Source organism: Pelodiscus sinensis, chromosome 2 (genome assembly GCF_049634645.1).
Source record: "Pelodiscus sinensis isolate JC-2024 chromosome 2, ASM4963464v1, whole genome shotgun sequence".
NCBI lineage: Eukaryota > Metazoa > Chordata > Testudines > Trionychidae > Pelodiscus > Pelodiscus sinensis.
This window is the reverse complement of record NC_134712.1, coordinates 198,360,468-198,376,743: the sequence shown is the minus strand read 5'-3', so window position 1 is coordinate 198,376,743 and position 16,276 is coordinate 198,360,468. Positions and strand designations below refer to the sequence as shown.

Below are 16,276 nucleotides of genomic sequence, written 5' to 3'. Positions count from 1 at the left end.
CGGCTGAAGTTCTTTTGTGTTCGGTTCGGGTACAGCAGCACGGGTTCAGGTCAGAAGCTTGACACGCACTGGCTTATTTATAGGAGAAAGAAAGAGAAAAGAAATAAAGAAACTTGGTTCAATGGTTCAATGTATATATATTTATAAGTGAATGAGGGCATCCCACTTATTTCCAAAGTTTATAGCTAAATCACCTTACCAAAGGCAGTTTACAATAGAAATGAAGCAGTTTGCCTTAAACTATAATACAGTAACTAAACTTATAACAGAGACAATTAGAGTGTACACATAAAGAAAACACATTGTAGGTACAATTGTCACCCCTGCATTCCAGACTTGGCGTGGCCAGCGTCTCTCTCAATCCCTCGGGAAGAAGTAGGGCGAGGTTGGTCGTCCCACGGACCTCGGGAGACAATCAATACCTGCCAGCAGGTGTAGGTGATTGGAGCTCAAATGGGGTGGGCAACTAAACCCTCTTTATACCCCTTGGGTCACATGGGCTTCTTCCTGGTCTCAAGTGGCCAATTAGGAAAAATGGCTTTGAATGCCAAGTTTCCCACGAAGGGTGCAAAGCATAATTCACACCTGGGAAGATGCAGACAATGGGCACCTCTGGTATGTGATGGGCGAAGATTCCTCTCCTGAGACAGTGCAGGCGTGTCAATTACTGATACTAGCCATCACGGCGACGGGAGGCCTCCCAGTCGTCAGCTAGCCCATTTACTGTCTGGTTTCTGTTTATGGTAGAGTCAGGGACAGGCACCACACCTGCGTTCCCAGGGCATCAAAGGCTGACTGCCTTTCTCTTGCTCTCAGGAGGGGGGGGAAACAAGATGGGGTTCGTGGAAAAACAAGATGGGGTTTGTCTGGCTACATTGCTTGTGTTTTGGTGTGGGCTGAGCAAAGAGGTCTTGTACCTAAAGAGGCTCCTATCCAGAGCAGCCTATATTATCTTCTCCACTTGAAAGAGGAAGGCTTGGCACCTAGCAGCAATCTTGGCTTTTCACTCATCAGCGTAAGGCAAGTTGGTATTTTCACATGATGGCCAGATTCCCAAGGGATCTTGTCTTTTTCCCTCAGTGGGACCTTAATCTGGTCCTCAAGGCTTACAGACCACTCTTCAAGCCCATGGCTTACATGCTCCATTCTTCCGCTATCCTTGAAAGTGGTGATTACTTTGGTTATGAGAGTCTCCAAATTGCGTGCCTTGACTTAGGAGCCCCCATACTTGATCTTCTTAAGGATGTGTAAATGGTTAATCAGTTACCTAGTAAGCATCACCCTTACCCAGGTGATGCTTACTGGGTAACTGGCTGCTCCAGTGTGGCTGCGTCTTCCTCTACTCGCTAAACCCACAGAAGTCTGCTCAACAGTACCCTTCCAGCTAAATACAACCATCAATGGCTGGCCCCTGTGATTGCGCTGTTGTCAGTAGGGATGTTAAATATTGAGTAATTGACTAATCAAATAGTGGATGCATTTTGCATCGACTATTCGACTAGTCGATAGGGCGTCTCTGCCTTTGAAGTGTAGCAACAGCCCTAGGACTATTGCTACACTTCAAAGGCAAAAGTGCCGCATGGAGCCTTGGGTCAGTGGGGGACTCCCTCGCTGACCCCAGGCTCTGTGTGGTGCTCCCACTTTGAAATGCCGTGGGGAGCCCCACCAGTGGCATTTCAAAGTAGCAGTGCCGCACAGAACCTGGAGTCAGCAGGGGAGTCCCTAGCTGATCCTGGGCTCCACACCACACTGCTGCTTTGAAATGCTGCGAGGAGTCTGCTAGGCTCTCCATGACATTTCAAAGCGGCAACACAGCATGGAGCCTAGTGTCAGCAGGGAGTTCTTGGCTGATCCCAAGCTCCATGCGGCCCTGGGCTGCACATGGTGTTCTGAAGTGGCAGCACCGTGTGGAGCATAGAGCCTAGGGCTAGACCCTATGCGGCACTGCCGCTTTAAAGTACCCCCTCTTCGTCCTGCTCCCTTGCTGCCTCTTTCTGATAAAGGCAGCAAGGGCAGGGGAAGTGACTAGTTGACTAGCCTGTCGATTAGTCATTCACGTCCCTAGTTGTGGGAGGGTGGGGTCCTACTGCTCACCACAGGTGGTGTTCGCTGTGAGTCCCTCACCACAGCTGGGCTGCAAAAAGGGTGGAAAAGGGCTGCCTGCTATGGCTGGACAATATCAGGGAGCTTAGTCATCCAAGTTCTGGGAATCCATTGCTGCCCAGCCACTAAGAGCTACTTGGGGGCTTTATTTAGCTGTGGCTGAGAGCTGTGGGACTGCCTGCTGGCAGCAGTCCAGACCTGGGGCTGAAAATGTCATAGAGGTCTCTGGAAGCCACAGATTCTGTGACCTCTATGACAGAACGATAGCTGTGTACAGTTTGATTTGGTCACTTTTACTCAGTTTTGTTTCACTGGCTTAAACAGTATACATCATGAACCTTACAATGTGATTGCCGCCAGCTTTTGTCTTATCAGCTAAAGATTGGAAATAATATATTGCTGTCAGAATCTATGAAAGCATAATGCAACTGTCATTTCCCTCCTACTCATGCTTTTAAGGAGAATTCACTTTCTTAAAGTAAAAGGGGGGGGGGTGTTTATTGAAAAATATGATTAGAGTAGACGTTTTAAATATTAAAAATGGTTCACAAAGCTGTAGATTGACACTAACTACTGTACTTCAGGATAGAATTTAATTGTGTTTAAAAGTTCTATTTAATGAAGTGGCCAGTAAATATTTTCATGAAATGGTTTTTTCTAGGAAGGGGAGATATCAGAATGTAGTTGTTTTACATATCATCCATTCTGTAAAGTTGTTGTTACATAATGAAAGCTATTGTGGAAAGCCATGAAGAAGAAATGCAGATTTTGAATATATTCCTGTGTGGGAAGAAAGGGTATGTGTGTAGCTTTCTGACTTTTTTTTTTTTTAAACAGCCTGTAGACCATTGCAGTACAATAGATTAACAATTATTTTAATTTGTTTGTGCGCATGCAAACCCATTTGCAAACCCAAATGTTAAAATTGTTCAACTGGTACACAGGTTACAGGTTTACCGTATGTGTTTGGACCTGCAGTATTTATGGACATGTCCATGTGAGGGCTGAAAACACTTCTTGAATGTGCAAAGAAAAGAGAAACAGAAGTAAAGCAGTCATTAATACAAATTTAATATGTGCCGACTTGTGTCCAAGGATATAATGCATAGCATATGCTCATTTATTTATTTTCTGATACATTTTAAACCCTAGCGAATAGTGGGGAAAAATGCACTACATCTGGCTTCAAAGTAATTGCATTAGTAAAATTAGTTGGATCGCAAAAACATGCAAATTTTGTCCAAACAGCTTTTTTGTAAATGGAAAGTTGGCTGCTCACACCACTTCAGTGTGCAATATTAAGTATCTAATCTCACTGGAGCAATCCCTACATCAGTAGTTTCTAAACATCTGGGATGTCTTATAAATATTGGGTTTTAATTGAATTTAAGTTTTTAAAGGCTTGTCCATAGTGGTGTTGTCATTACTTTATCTTTTTATCAGCAGCTATGCAGCAAGTTTTGGATAACCTTACTGATCTGCCCACATCAACAGGAGCTGAAGAAATAGACCTTATTTTCCTCAAAGGAATTATGGAGAATCCTATTGTAAGATCACTTGCTAAGGTATTCAGATTTACTGATAGTTTTAATTAAATTTGACACTTTGGATATTTTCATTTGGAATTGTCAATCCAAAAACTGATAGCAGAAAATTGTTAGCTTTTATTCAGTGCATCTCTAACAGTGGTGAGGAAATTATGAAAACAGATTTAGTCCTGGACCCCAATGCTGTGATCCTTTCTTCATCATTTATCAAACTCCGTTTCATTTCTAGCACTGAGAAAGAGGTTGGAAGATGAAAATAAGTTCATTATTTGTATTATCAAAGAGTCTAGGAGCTCCTGTTACAAACCAGGATCTACTCTGCTGGGCATTGAACACACTAGGGCTGTCACTAGACTGGCCAATTTTTCCGGAAAATCAGACGCTTTTCCAGAAAAACTTGCCACCTGTCTACACTGGCCGCTTGAATTTCTGCAAAAGCACTGACTTCCTACTGTAAGAAATCAGTGCTTCTTGCGGAAATACTATTATGCTCCCGTTCAGTCAGAAGTCTCTTTTGCGCAAAGCTTTTGCACAAAAGGGCCAGTGTAGACAGCTCAGATTTGTTTTGCGCAAAAAAGCCCTGATAGCGAAAATGGCGATCGGGGCTTTTTTGTGGAAAAGTGCTTTTGCAGAAAAGCATCCATGCCAATCTAGACGCTCTGTTCCGAAAATGCTTTTAACAGAAAACTTTTCCGTTAAAAGCATTTCCGGAAAATCATGCCAATCTAGACGCAGCCTAGGGATGTGAACAACAAATACTTATCGGATACTAAGCATGCTAGTTGACTAGTTACTCCCCTCACACTTGCTGCCTCTATCACAGGCAGAAAGAGTGGGGGGAGGAGATGCTTCAAAGTGGCAGTGCCGCATGGAGCCCAGGGCCAGACTCTGCTTCCCACAGTGCTTTTGCCTTTTAAGTGTATCCTAAGTCATCAAGATGTCGAAGGTAGTGTGCTAGCCAGGTAACACCTTTTATTCATATCTTTGTGATGGCCCCACCCCTGCAATCAGCCTTGATGCCAACTTTGTCCACACATCAACACAAGCAATTTCAGCACTGGACCCAACCACATCAGCCACTACATAAGGGGGCTCATGCAACTGCACATCCACTAATGTGATCTATGCCAGCAATGCTTCTCTGCCATGTATATTGGCCAGATTGGACAGTCTCTACAGGAAAGAATTAATGGACACAAATCTGATATCTGAAAAGGCAACATACAAAAACCTGTTGGCGAACACTTTAACCTGCCTGGGCACTCATTAATGGATCTCTAAGTCACCATGTTGTTTCAGACCAATTCCACAAGCCAAATATACAGGGAAGCATTGGAACTTAACTTCATTTACAAGTTAGGGAGCCATCACAAAGGTATGAATAAAGACATCACCTGGCTAGCACACTACCTACCACATCCTAATGACTTAAGTACCCATTGTTTGGTTGATAGAGAAGGTGCAAATTGTTCTTAATCAGCTTCTTGTAATATGAACAGTCTATTTCACTTTTCTCCTCTTTCCCCCCCCCCCCCCCCTTCCAATCTCCTATTTATTTTGGAACTGGACTTTTAATACTTCATTCATCTGAAGAAGTGGGTTGTACCCACGAAAGCTCATACCACCATCTACATGTTTTGTAATCTTTTAAGGTGCTGCTAGACTGTTCATTGTTTTTTTAAGTTTTTTCCAAATATTTAATCAGCTAGCAAAGAAAGATGTTACACAATCCAGTGGCTGGAATTTGAAGCTAAACTGATTCAGACTGAAAAGAAGGCATACATTTTTAATGGACAATAAAAATTTGAACAACTTACCAAGGGTGGTTGATAGATCTCCATCACTGGCCAGCTTTAAATCAAGATTGGATGTTTTTCTAAAAGATTATCTAGGAATTATTTTGAGGAAATGTTATGACCTCTGTTATACAGTGAACCAGACTAAATGATCACAATGGTTCTGTCTAGCTTTGGAACTCATGAAAATTTAATAAGTGGACGATGGAGGCTGCAGTCATGGGTTGATTGAGGGTAGGAGTTGATTAGGCAAATGTCTGTGTTTTAGGAACTTTAGGTATTGAAAATATGGTAAAATTAGTTATGGAAACCATTTCAAAATACTTAAAATTCAAGATTTTTAGGTTTTTTTGGTTGTTGTTTTTTAATATAGCACTACTCTACTCTCATCCTGTTTGTTTAGCCAAATGTACAGTGTGTAGTCCACACGTCTGAAGTCAGTGTAGCTCCATGCGGATCAAAGACTCCATGCTTTGATTGTAAGCTTCTCTGGGCTATCCTTATTTGTATCATATATACCATAGAGTACGTTTTATAATGAATATTAATGCTACTTTACAATGTAAAATGGACAATTGAAGAATTCTCTCACTCATGATTTAAACTACATTGTGGCAGAGGTGGCCTCATGAACCACCATCTTTTCCTAATTGTCATTGCATGGAGAACATCCCCACCCATTCACACTTCCCACCTCCATACCTGTGGCAGCTCTAGCAGTTGCTTAGGTGGAAAGGTAGTTCATGTATCTTTAGCTATCTCTTAATGCAAATAAGCAGATGAAAACAAGGAATTGAGCACTATGTGACAGACCAACTCAACATGAATCACTACGAGTAGTCCTGTAGCACTGTAGAGACTGACTAATATACAGTAAACTTCCGATAATCCGGCACCTTTAGGACCCAGGGGGTGCCGGATTATCAGATATGCTGGACTATCAGAAGGGGGGGGCTATGAAGGGTCTGGAGTGGGGTGGGAGGGGATGCCACCCCAGACCCCTCATAGCCCCCCCTTACGATAGTCCGGCTCTCCCCCAGGCGTCCCTGATTCAGCTGCTGCTGGTCAGTTCCAGCAGCAGCTGAATCGGGGATGCCTGCAATAGAGCAGCAGGGGTGCTGCCGGGTTGGTCCCACAGCGCCGAAGGGCGGCACCAACCCAGCAGCACCCCAGCTGCTCTTGGGGACGCCTGGGACAGAGCAGCTGGGGTACTGCCCAGTTGGTCCCATAGCGCTGCCCCTCGGGGCTGCGGGACCAACCTGGCAGCACCCCAGCTGCTCTTGGGGACGCCTGGGGCAGAGCAGCTGGAGTGCTGCCGGGTTGGTCTTGCAATGCCAAAGGATAGCGCTGCGGGACCAACCCGGCAGGACCCCAGCTGCTCTGCCCCAGGGGTCCCCAATTCAGCCGCTGCTGAAACAGATCAGCGGCTGATTCCAGGAAGCCTGGGGCAGAGCTGCTCTGCCTGGGGCTTCCTGGGATCAGCACAGGCACGGTGGTTGACTTTCAAATGTGAATTGTATGCCTCATTTTTTGTTAAGTTTATCACCCTGGAAGTGATGTTTTAGAAACAAGCATCTTTTCCTTCTTTGGAAAGAGCTTGTGTTGTATGGCAAATCACAGTGTAAGAGCTTGTCTAGAAGAAGAGACAAATCTACAGTGCTAGTATGCCACACAGTAACTCTGAGAAGATCCTGTTACTGTGTACTAAAAGTGCACTTTGATGTACTCTACTTTGAAGTGGGAATAAATCAAAGCACACTGGAGGATTTTTAGGGCACAGTATTAAGGTCCTTATGGACAGTTACTGTGCAGCATGCTAGTGTTCTGTGGAGGTACACCAGAGCACACTATGCAGCGTTTATCTTTGATTGCCTAAGGGCAATTTTTTCATGACCAAGTTGCAAATGCAAAAGAGCCCATCATGGAAACTTTTACACTCTTGACTATGGGCATGTCTTCACTGGAAAGCTGTTTTCTCTCTCTCTCTTCCTGGCAGATGACATCATCAATGTCAACAGGCTCACTCAGCAAAATTAAAGCAGCAAGAGGGAAGGGGGTAGGCAAGCATAGCAAGCAAAGGGTACAGCCCCCAGTAACCATAAAATCCCCAATTGCATAGCTAGTGTTGCAGCTTTCCAGTGAAGGCATGATTGGATGCAATTATATTTGTATACATGTACTTTATTTCAATGAAGCCATTCTCTTATGGAGAATAGAATAGTTGGACCAGTATAACTACATATGCATTTTTACAAAAGGAGGAAATGAGTACATTTTTGCGTGGGGTTTTTTTAAGTGCAAATTGTGGTTGCAAAATGTTGCTAATGATAAGATCAGTGCACTTGAACCTCCATATTCTGGATGTCCCTAATCAGGGAAGAGGAATGTGCTATGGCTCTGAATGCTGCCGCTGCCCCTCCCCCCAGCTGAGAGAACAGCAGCGCAGCAACTCGCTTAACCCTGTGGCTCTTCCACACTGCTCCCAAAGCAGCCGAGAATTATGGGGAGCTCACAAACACATATGCCCCCTGGAGCGGAACCCCTCAGCATTCTCCTTGGCCTGGCAAAATCTTTAATATGGCATACCTCCCTCTTCTTCTCTATCTCTAGAAGCGTGACTAATGCTGGGCTCTGGAACAGAGAAGAACTGAGGCTGTTCAGAGATGGTGAGCTATTAGACGTTCTGTAATATGGAGCTTGAGGGACACACATTTACACATACATGCATAAGTCCAGTGCTGCTTTAAAATGGTTCTATAGCCAAATGATTAAGCATGCTAATTCTAAGATGAGTCTGTGAAGGCAAAACAGTAGATTCACTTTTGATACTCTTTTTAACTTGCTTGATGGAAAGATAAATCAGGAATCACATGGCTAAATGAATTAAAAGTACTGTTCTGTTGTAACTCATTGGCTATCAGCAATATAATCTTGTTTTTAATCTCTCACAGGCTCATGAGAGACTGGAAGATTCTAAACTTGAAGCTGTCAGTGATAACAACCTGGAACTAGTGAATGAAATTCTTGAAGATATCAGTCCTTTAATAAACAAAGATGAAAATATTGCAGAATTAGTTGGCATACTCAAGGAACCTCATTTTCAGGTACTATTTTTTTCATCTTGCCTATTTAAATTTGTTACCACTTGATATACAACATATGCATGTTGATCTAGCTAGAATGAGCAGAAAAATGTTTAAGCCCTCCCTCTCTCCCCCCCCCCCCCCCCCCCCCCAGCCATATGAGGAAGAATTTGAAAGAAATACCACTACCATGGCCCATTTTCACCAAGAGTAAAGTTTAAAGAAATATAGGATAAGATTAAAACAAAAAGACAACCGGGGGGGGAGGGACGACAGGTTAGCTATATATGCTGACTAATTCATTTTGATCAAAATATATATACATTCTCAAATCTTTCTCTAGCCAAGGACTTGCCTTTTTTATTCCCCTGGTCCAAATAGGCTGCTATACTCGGGGATGATGTATATCACATACAGATTTGACATTTTCACCTCGAAACTTAGTTCTGTATGGTCAGCTAAACACTCTTTCTGTGGTATGTGTTAAAATATCTGGCCACGGTGTTGGTCTTGCAGTACAGGATTTTTTTTAGGCATGCACTAAAGGAAACTTTGAACAACTGTACATGCAGCATATGCACACTTAAGTGGACTGGACATGAGCAACGTATCTTGGAGAACAACAGTTAAAAATGTTTGGGTTTTTTTTGTTGTTTTTTGTTTTTTTTTTTCTTAAGGATCTGGGGAAATAAAAAATTTTCTTACAGTGGTTGCTCATGGCCATTCTACATTATGTCCATGTGCTCATCACATGCACCAATGTTGGAAATTTTTCCCTCCATTGGTATCCATAGGGTAGCAGTGCTGGTGACCCCCTGGAGAGGTGCCTCCAGTGCATAATATAATGGATACTACATGCTGTGTCCCCACTGCCAGTCATGGTGCTAGAACATCCTGCTGCCATGTGCTTGTGGTGTTAGTATAATTCAGCCTAACAGCCTTTTTTCCTGTAAAAAGTTGTAGTTTGTAGTTATCCCTTAGAAGTTTTCGTATAGTTAACAATTAATAGTGGTCTGTGACATGGGTGGGGGTGGGGAGACCCCATTTTGGGCAGGGTGTGAGTGTCCCACATTTGTTCCCCAGACCATGTCTCACTTGACTCAAAGGTCTCTCTAGCCCACCCCCTTAGTCTCTGGGGCAGGGTGACCCAGTGTTCAGAGTCTCTAACTTGCCCCTATTTGCAGGGCAGTATAGTTCAATAGTCCCAGTCTATAACTTACCCCTTCTTGTGGGACAATGTGACCCAATGGTCAGAGTCTATATCAGGGGTGGGCATAGGGACCTCTGTGGGCTGGATCTGGCCTGCCAAGCAGATAGATCTGGTCCACGGATGCCCTGCCACTCTCCCGCCCTCCAGGCCAGTAGAGCCTGGGGGGCAGGAGGAATGCACAAAGTCTCTCACTCCCTTCACCAGCCCTGCAAGCACTGCATGCCTCTTGCAGGGTGGGGGAAGGGAGTGAAAAACTTTGAGCTCCTCCTTCCTCCAGGCCTTGATTGACCTGGGGTTGGGAGCAGCTTGTAAAGTTTCCGCCTGCCCTGCAAAGGGGCAGGTGTCTAGAGGAACTGCCAGTTGTTCAGAAGAACTGTCAGTTCTCTCCAGGCAGGGAAGAGGGCAAAGACTTCATGTGTTTCCCCTGTCTCTAGTCCAATTAGGGTCTGTGGGAGGGGGAGCATAGAAATGTCCTGGCTCCGCCCCTCCTGAGGTGGACTGGGGCCATTTAAAAAAAAATTAGTGAAGTGGCCTTCCCATTTAAATTATTGTCCATTCCTGGTCTATACCTTGCCCCTGTTTGCAGAGCAACACAATTCAGCAGTCACAATCAACAACTTGCCCCTCTTCATTGAGGTAATGTGATTCAGTGTCTATAGTCTATAACTTGTCCAGTACCATTTCCCATAAATATGGACACTTCTGGGGCAGGGGACCCACTGGACACAGTCTGTAACTTGTTTCAGGTTGCAGGGCAGTCCAGTTCAGTAGTCTGAGTTGTTAACTCACTCCCACTCATGAGGTGATGATGCCATCTCACTTCAAGGGACAGGAGATAGGGGATGTAAACCCACCCCTGGCAGAGGGGTCCAGGCCCCCCCATTCCATTGGATCCCAGCCCAGGGCCCTGTAAGTGGCTTTCTTTAGCCTAGGGGTGGACAATAATATGAGATGGGGGGGGCTACTTTACTAATTATAGAGGCTGCAAGGGGGCTGTGTAGAGCATGGGGTGAGTGGGGACTAATTGAGTCCCTGCTCGCCCTGTGGCACTTCTGCTTTGGAAATGTACAAGAGTCCCACAGGGCTCTTGTACATTTCAAAAGCAGAAGCGCTGGCAGTGGGAACCAACACAAACAGGAATTGAAGCAATCCCCACTTGTGCCATTTCCTGCTGTGCCTCTCCCTCCCCTCTTCCCTGCAGAGATGGTGCCGGGCGAAATTGGTAAACCACCAGCTCCTGTGCTCGCGCTCGCTCGCTCACTCGCTCTCTCTCCCTCCCCTTCCCCCTGCTGCCTCTGTCTGATAGAGGCAGCAAGGGAGGAGAAGTGACTAGTTGAGCTGACTAGTCACTTACATCCCTACTCTAGATAGGCCTCGCCTCGAGCCTGCATGGTAGTGCCTCGGTATCTGGGCAGTCTCTGTGGTTTGTCTGGATCTGGCAAGGCATGTCCTCTTCCTCCAGCCCCAACTGAGCTAAACTGCTCTTTTATAGCAGAGCAGCTCAGGCATGCCCACTAAGGCTCAGGAGGTGGAGCCTTCTAAGCCCTCAGGGCTAGTTTAACCCCCTCCTGGTCATTGTGGGAAGGGAACACCCCATCACAAGGTCCCAAACAGGGCTTTGCTTTGGGGCAAGGCATACCCTGGTGTCCAGGCTATGCAACTGCTCTAAGTGTCCTATGCCCATCAACACTCTTCATACTGGCTGTCTACACTGAGAGAAGGACAAATTATAGATGTTGTATTTGTAATCTGTAGAAATTCCTCTCCGGGCACTTCTAATGGAGTCTGCGCTAACTCCAGCACTGGAGGAAAGATCAGACTTGGACCCAAGCACTGCAGCATCAATGCAGAGCACCCTAACTCCCTCTCCCTCCCTAACTCCCTCTTCCTCCCTAACTCCATCCAAGGAGGCTAAGAAACTTGGAAGTGGAAGATCTCCCATCTCCTGTAAAGGGAAGAGACTGGATTTATTTGTGTAGAAAGTTTATTCATCCTCCAAACTGTAAATCAGGGTGACCAGCCATCAAGCTCTCTTTCGCCAATATGACTACAATATGTGGCAGGCTATGGGTAAATCTGAGGGATTGCTCCCCTAGAGCTCAAGTAAGGAGTAGTGGGGTATCCTGAAGGAAGGCTCATTGGCAGCGAAGGCACCCTTCCAGGTGGCTTTGGATGTAGCTGATTCAGTGACGTGCACAATGACTTTGACCATTTCTATGCCCAGGGCATCCTCGCTGCAACTCCCTGTACTGTGCTTGGAAGCTCACCAGTTGATGCAAGAGTTTCCTTTTAGTCCATTTTGAGAATGGGGGGAGTTGTGTAGGAATGTTTTATCAGTTATGTCAGATCAATCTTTATGGAGTTACTTGCTTTTGGGCTTATCACCAAATGAGAAATACTGAAGATATCCTGAGAGTGGTCTATGTTTGCTGTGTCAAGATTCATAATCATCTAGAGACCAAGAAACCAACAAATTTGTTTCATTACTAAGATTCAAAAATTACCCTTTTACAAAACAAAAACAAAGTGGGGAAAAACCTACACAACATCACCACTCTTCAGTACGGAAGTTAACTAACGAGTAATCGATGGAATTTCATTTGTCTGAGCAGGGCTCGACAAACCACTGGAATCTACTCACTGGGGCGAGTAGATTTCAGCCGGTCGCTCCGTGCGCCCCATTCACCGGCACTTTGCTCATGTGTGGTGCCTGTCTGGCGCATGCGCAGTGCGGGGCTGGCGAGTAGCTCTCGCCGGGGTTTGTCAAGTCCTGTGTATGTGTGTGTATAGACCTTAGCACAATAAGGTTCTAGCCCGTGACTAGGGTTCCTAGGAATAGTGGTCTTGTAAAAATAACCTTAACTCTGCTCTGTATATTAAAATACTTCCTACACACAAAGCCCACTTAAATTTTGAGCAGAAGACTAGGGTCTGTCCCTCAGAAGACTGCCTCTACAAAAGAACAGTTCTTAGTTCTGTAACTACCAGGTTCAGTCACAAGAAAAGTGATGGCAGGAATTAAAGCAAATTTTTGCTGGACCTGAGGTTCCTTTTTCTCTGTTATGTCTGTTTCTGGCATGCAAGCTCTTGAAGCTTCACATATGAGGTTGCTTGAAGGTCTCTGCTTTTTGTCCATGATGTTGTAAACTCTCTGGACACCGAAGCATTTGAGTAGTGCAGCCATCGGTCCTATCCTATGTCTACTTGCTGTGTGCATGGCTGTACCAGAGCCACCATCCTAGTATCTTGTACTCAGCTTTTTTCTATTCAGCTTCTGAATTTGTTGCCTGTGATGTGCTCCAATATCCTTTTATTAAATTAACTGCCGTGACCCCCTTTAAAATGAGGTTGGATTAAGGGACATCTCACTTCATTAGCTTGCAGAGAGCCCTTATTTCCTCTACCAATGAGACTCCTCTTAGCTCCCTTAATGAAAGGGCCTGGTATTTCCATCTCATGAGGGAGGATTATTGCCAAGTTGTATGGAATTTGGGTTGGAGTACCCTTCTTGATTCCACATTTTCCACTTAGGCCTGAGGTCACCATAATCTGTCCCATAGAGTCTGGGCTTTTGCTTTATCCAGCAAACCTAAATTTATGTTGGTTTTTCATAAACGTTGGATTTACCTATTTAATTAAAAGATATCTTAAAACTGCAAATTATCTTCCTAAGGTATTCACCAGAAGATTTCCATTTTTTTGTGTTCGTGTATGTAGACTGGGAACACCTTTAGTTCAAAGTTTTGATCACTTGTTTTCAAGAAGTGGAGTCAACTCAGTTTACATATATCCCAAATTGCTGATGGAACTATAATTCTTTCTTGAGGTTCTTGTAAGCAGGAACCACACACCACCTGAAAAATCACTAGAAAGTCTTATTCAGAATTTTAAGTTTTAAATTTATATTTATCATGTATTTAATGTAAGAAATTCCCTCCCTCCCCCATAACAAGTAGTTTTAGCTCTTTTAGTGGGGGATGGCGTGTTTTACTTCCTCCATCTGATGTTCATGATCCTCTGGAATATAATGGGACTGCTCAGATACTTCCTTATTAGTCAAAGAAGAATATTATAGAAGAGTGAGAGTACACCTGGTCCTATTCAACCCATGTTTACTCTGTCTCCAACAACTTTTTAGAGTAAATAGTACTTATGTGAGTAGTCCCACGTTTGTTCAAATAGTATAATGATGAGGCGATATAAATACATACATAGAATTCTTTGGGACACATGAGTATTAGTGTTCAAAATGAAATAAGGGCTGCAAAATCTGGATTTAAATGAGTTTAAAACCTTAAGGTGCTGAATTATTTAGTAACCAATGCCTTTCATGGATAATAATAGTAAACATGCTTCATTAACTCTTCATTTACAGTCACTTTTGGAAGCCCATGATATTGTGGCATCAAAGTGTTACGATTCCCCTCCTTCTAGCCCAGAATTGAATAATTCTTCAGGAAACAACCAGATAGTACCAGTAGATGCCATTCGTATTCTTGGTATTCACAAAAGAGCAGGGGAGCCACTGGTAAGTACATGTGAATAGCTGTGTCTCTCTTTGACCTAAACAATAAGAGATATTTGAGATGTTTAGAATTCTGCACTTCTCTGTACTCATTCTGGTGTTTATTTTTTATATTGAGTAATTGTAATGTGCACTAAAACTTTTCAATATCCGTTTGACAAGAGATGCAATAATGAAAACTAAAATATGAAGATACGTGATTCTCCTACACTCTTCTCTTCAAGGATAAATGATGACCTTGTTATTAGGTAGGATGATATGCTAGCCTAAGTAATATGAAGAAACTTTTTTGTATTTGATCCTAATAAAGAATGACAGAACTTAGTTAAGTCAGAGCAAATATCTGACTGGTGTATGCTTGCGTACCAATTTCCTGCCTGAAGTACATATACATCCATATTTATTGTATAATACAGTGCAATAATGTCAGTATGTTAACAGTTTGTGCAGTGGTCACTATTAAAAAGTCAGCATTTTGGATAAGAAATAACTAGGATAGCTCAATAAGGTCCTGTAATAATTGTTTGGTAAATGTTAAAATAAAATTTAAGGTCAAACTCAAACAATGATATTAAACTACGTAATTGTTATTCAATGTTTCCTTTTAGGGTGTTACATTTAGGGTTGAGAATAATGACCTGGTAATAGCACGAATCTTGCATGGTGGAATGATAGATCGACAGGGTCTGCTGCATGTGGGTGACATCATTAAAGAAGTGAATGGCCATGAAGTTGGAAACAATCCAAAAGAACTGCAAGAACTACTGAAAAACATTAGTGGCAGTGTTACTCTGAAAATTCTTCCTAGCTATAGAGACACTATTATTCCCCAACAGGTCAGTAGTATGATATTTTCATTGCTTTTGCCAAAACAGTATTTTATTTAGTGATGTTGTTTATAACACATGAAATTATTATAACGAAAGGAATGGAGACAAGACTTCTCTATTGTGTTTTTGTATGCAGTTGACAGCACTCTTGTGTAAGGTCACTTTAACTCTTCACCTGCATAGCTAGACAGTTTCCCTTTTGATTCTTTCCCATACAGTAGACAAGAGGGAGAAAAATAATCTTTTAAAAGAGGAAAGAATATGTAACTAAAACCATAAAAATTAGTGGGGGGACTGAAGAGAAAATATACAGTAAACGTCCGATAATCCAGCACCTTTAAGGACCCAGGGGGTGCCGAATTATCAAATATGCCGGACTATTGGAAGGGGGGGCTATGAGGGGTCTGGAGTGGAGTAGGGGGATACGCCCCTCGGCGCTGCGGGACCAACCCGGCAGCACCCCAGCTGCTCTGCCCCAGGAATTCCCAAGTCAGCTGCTGCTGAAACTGACCAGCGGCTGACTCCAGGAAACCTGGGGCAGAGCAGCTGGGGTGCTCTGCCCTGGGCTTCCCAGAGTCAGATGCTGGTCAGTTTCAGCAGCGGCTGAATCGGGGAAGCTGGGGGCAGAGCAGCTCCAATTGTCCGGCTGCCCAGAGCAGTTCTGGCTTCCAGATGGTGTCGGACCATCAGGAGTGCTGGACCATTGTATGCCGGAGTTTTACTGTAGTATCTTTAATTCTCTCTTTAAAACAGATTTCAAGTTGTCCCTTTATTGTTAGGCACAGGATATATCATGTAATGTAATATTGCTATATAGCTAGTTGGAATTTTGAAAAAATGAATATTTTGAAGACTGATAATTTTTGGACTATATTTGTAATTTTTTGCTGTGGGTTTTTTTTGTTTTTGGATTGTTACTATTGTCTCGTAAGAATGAGGTATGGTTGTGTTTTTCTCTTAACTTGGAACAGTTGGTAGTAAACACAGATACTGCAAATAAACTGGAGAATGAAATACCCGGCCCATAGGATATCATGGTAATTGATGTCTTAAAATGCCTCTTACTGCTTCTTAATGTAGGTAGCTTGCTTTCTATATTAAAAAGATAGACAAATAAAGGAAGGTTCATATAATTGGATTTTAACCAGACAAAGCATAAGTGTACAACTGAGATATAGATTA

General features: G+C 43.5%; 1 protein-coding gene across 5 annotated transcripts in view; it reads left to right on the top strand.

Moving 5' to 3' along the window:
• PALS2 (protein associated with LIN7 2, MAGUK p55 family member) overlaps positions 1–16,276 on the top strand; it is a 104,587-nt gene that overhangs the window by 40,220 nt on the left and 48,091 nt on the right. For 3 of the 5 annotated variants that reach the window (XM_075922193.1, XM_075922191.1, XM_075922189.1), the window contains 4 exons: positions 3,550–3,668; positions 8,398–8,550; positions 14,115–14,267; positions 14,873–15,100. In XM_075922193.1, the coding sequence (XP_075778308.1) occupies positions 3,552–3,668; positions 8,398–8,550; positions 14,115–14,267; positions 14,873–15,100 (651 nt within the window). In that variant the 5' untranslated portion in view covers positions 3,550–3,551. Of the gene's footprint in view, positions 1–3,546; positions 3,669–8,056; positions 8,113–8,397; positions 8,551–14,114; positions 14,268–14,872; positions 15,101–16,276 lie in introns of those variants that run through there. The other 2 variants (XM_075922192.1, XM_075922190.1) reach the window with 2 other exon arrangements.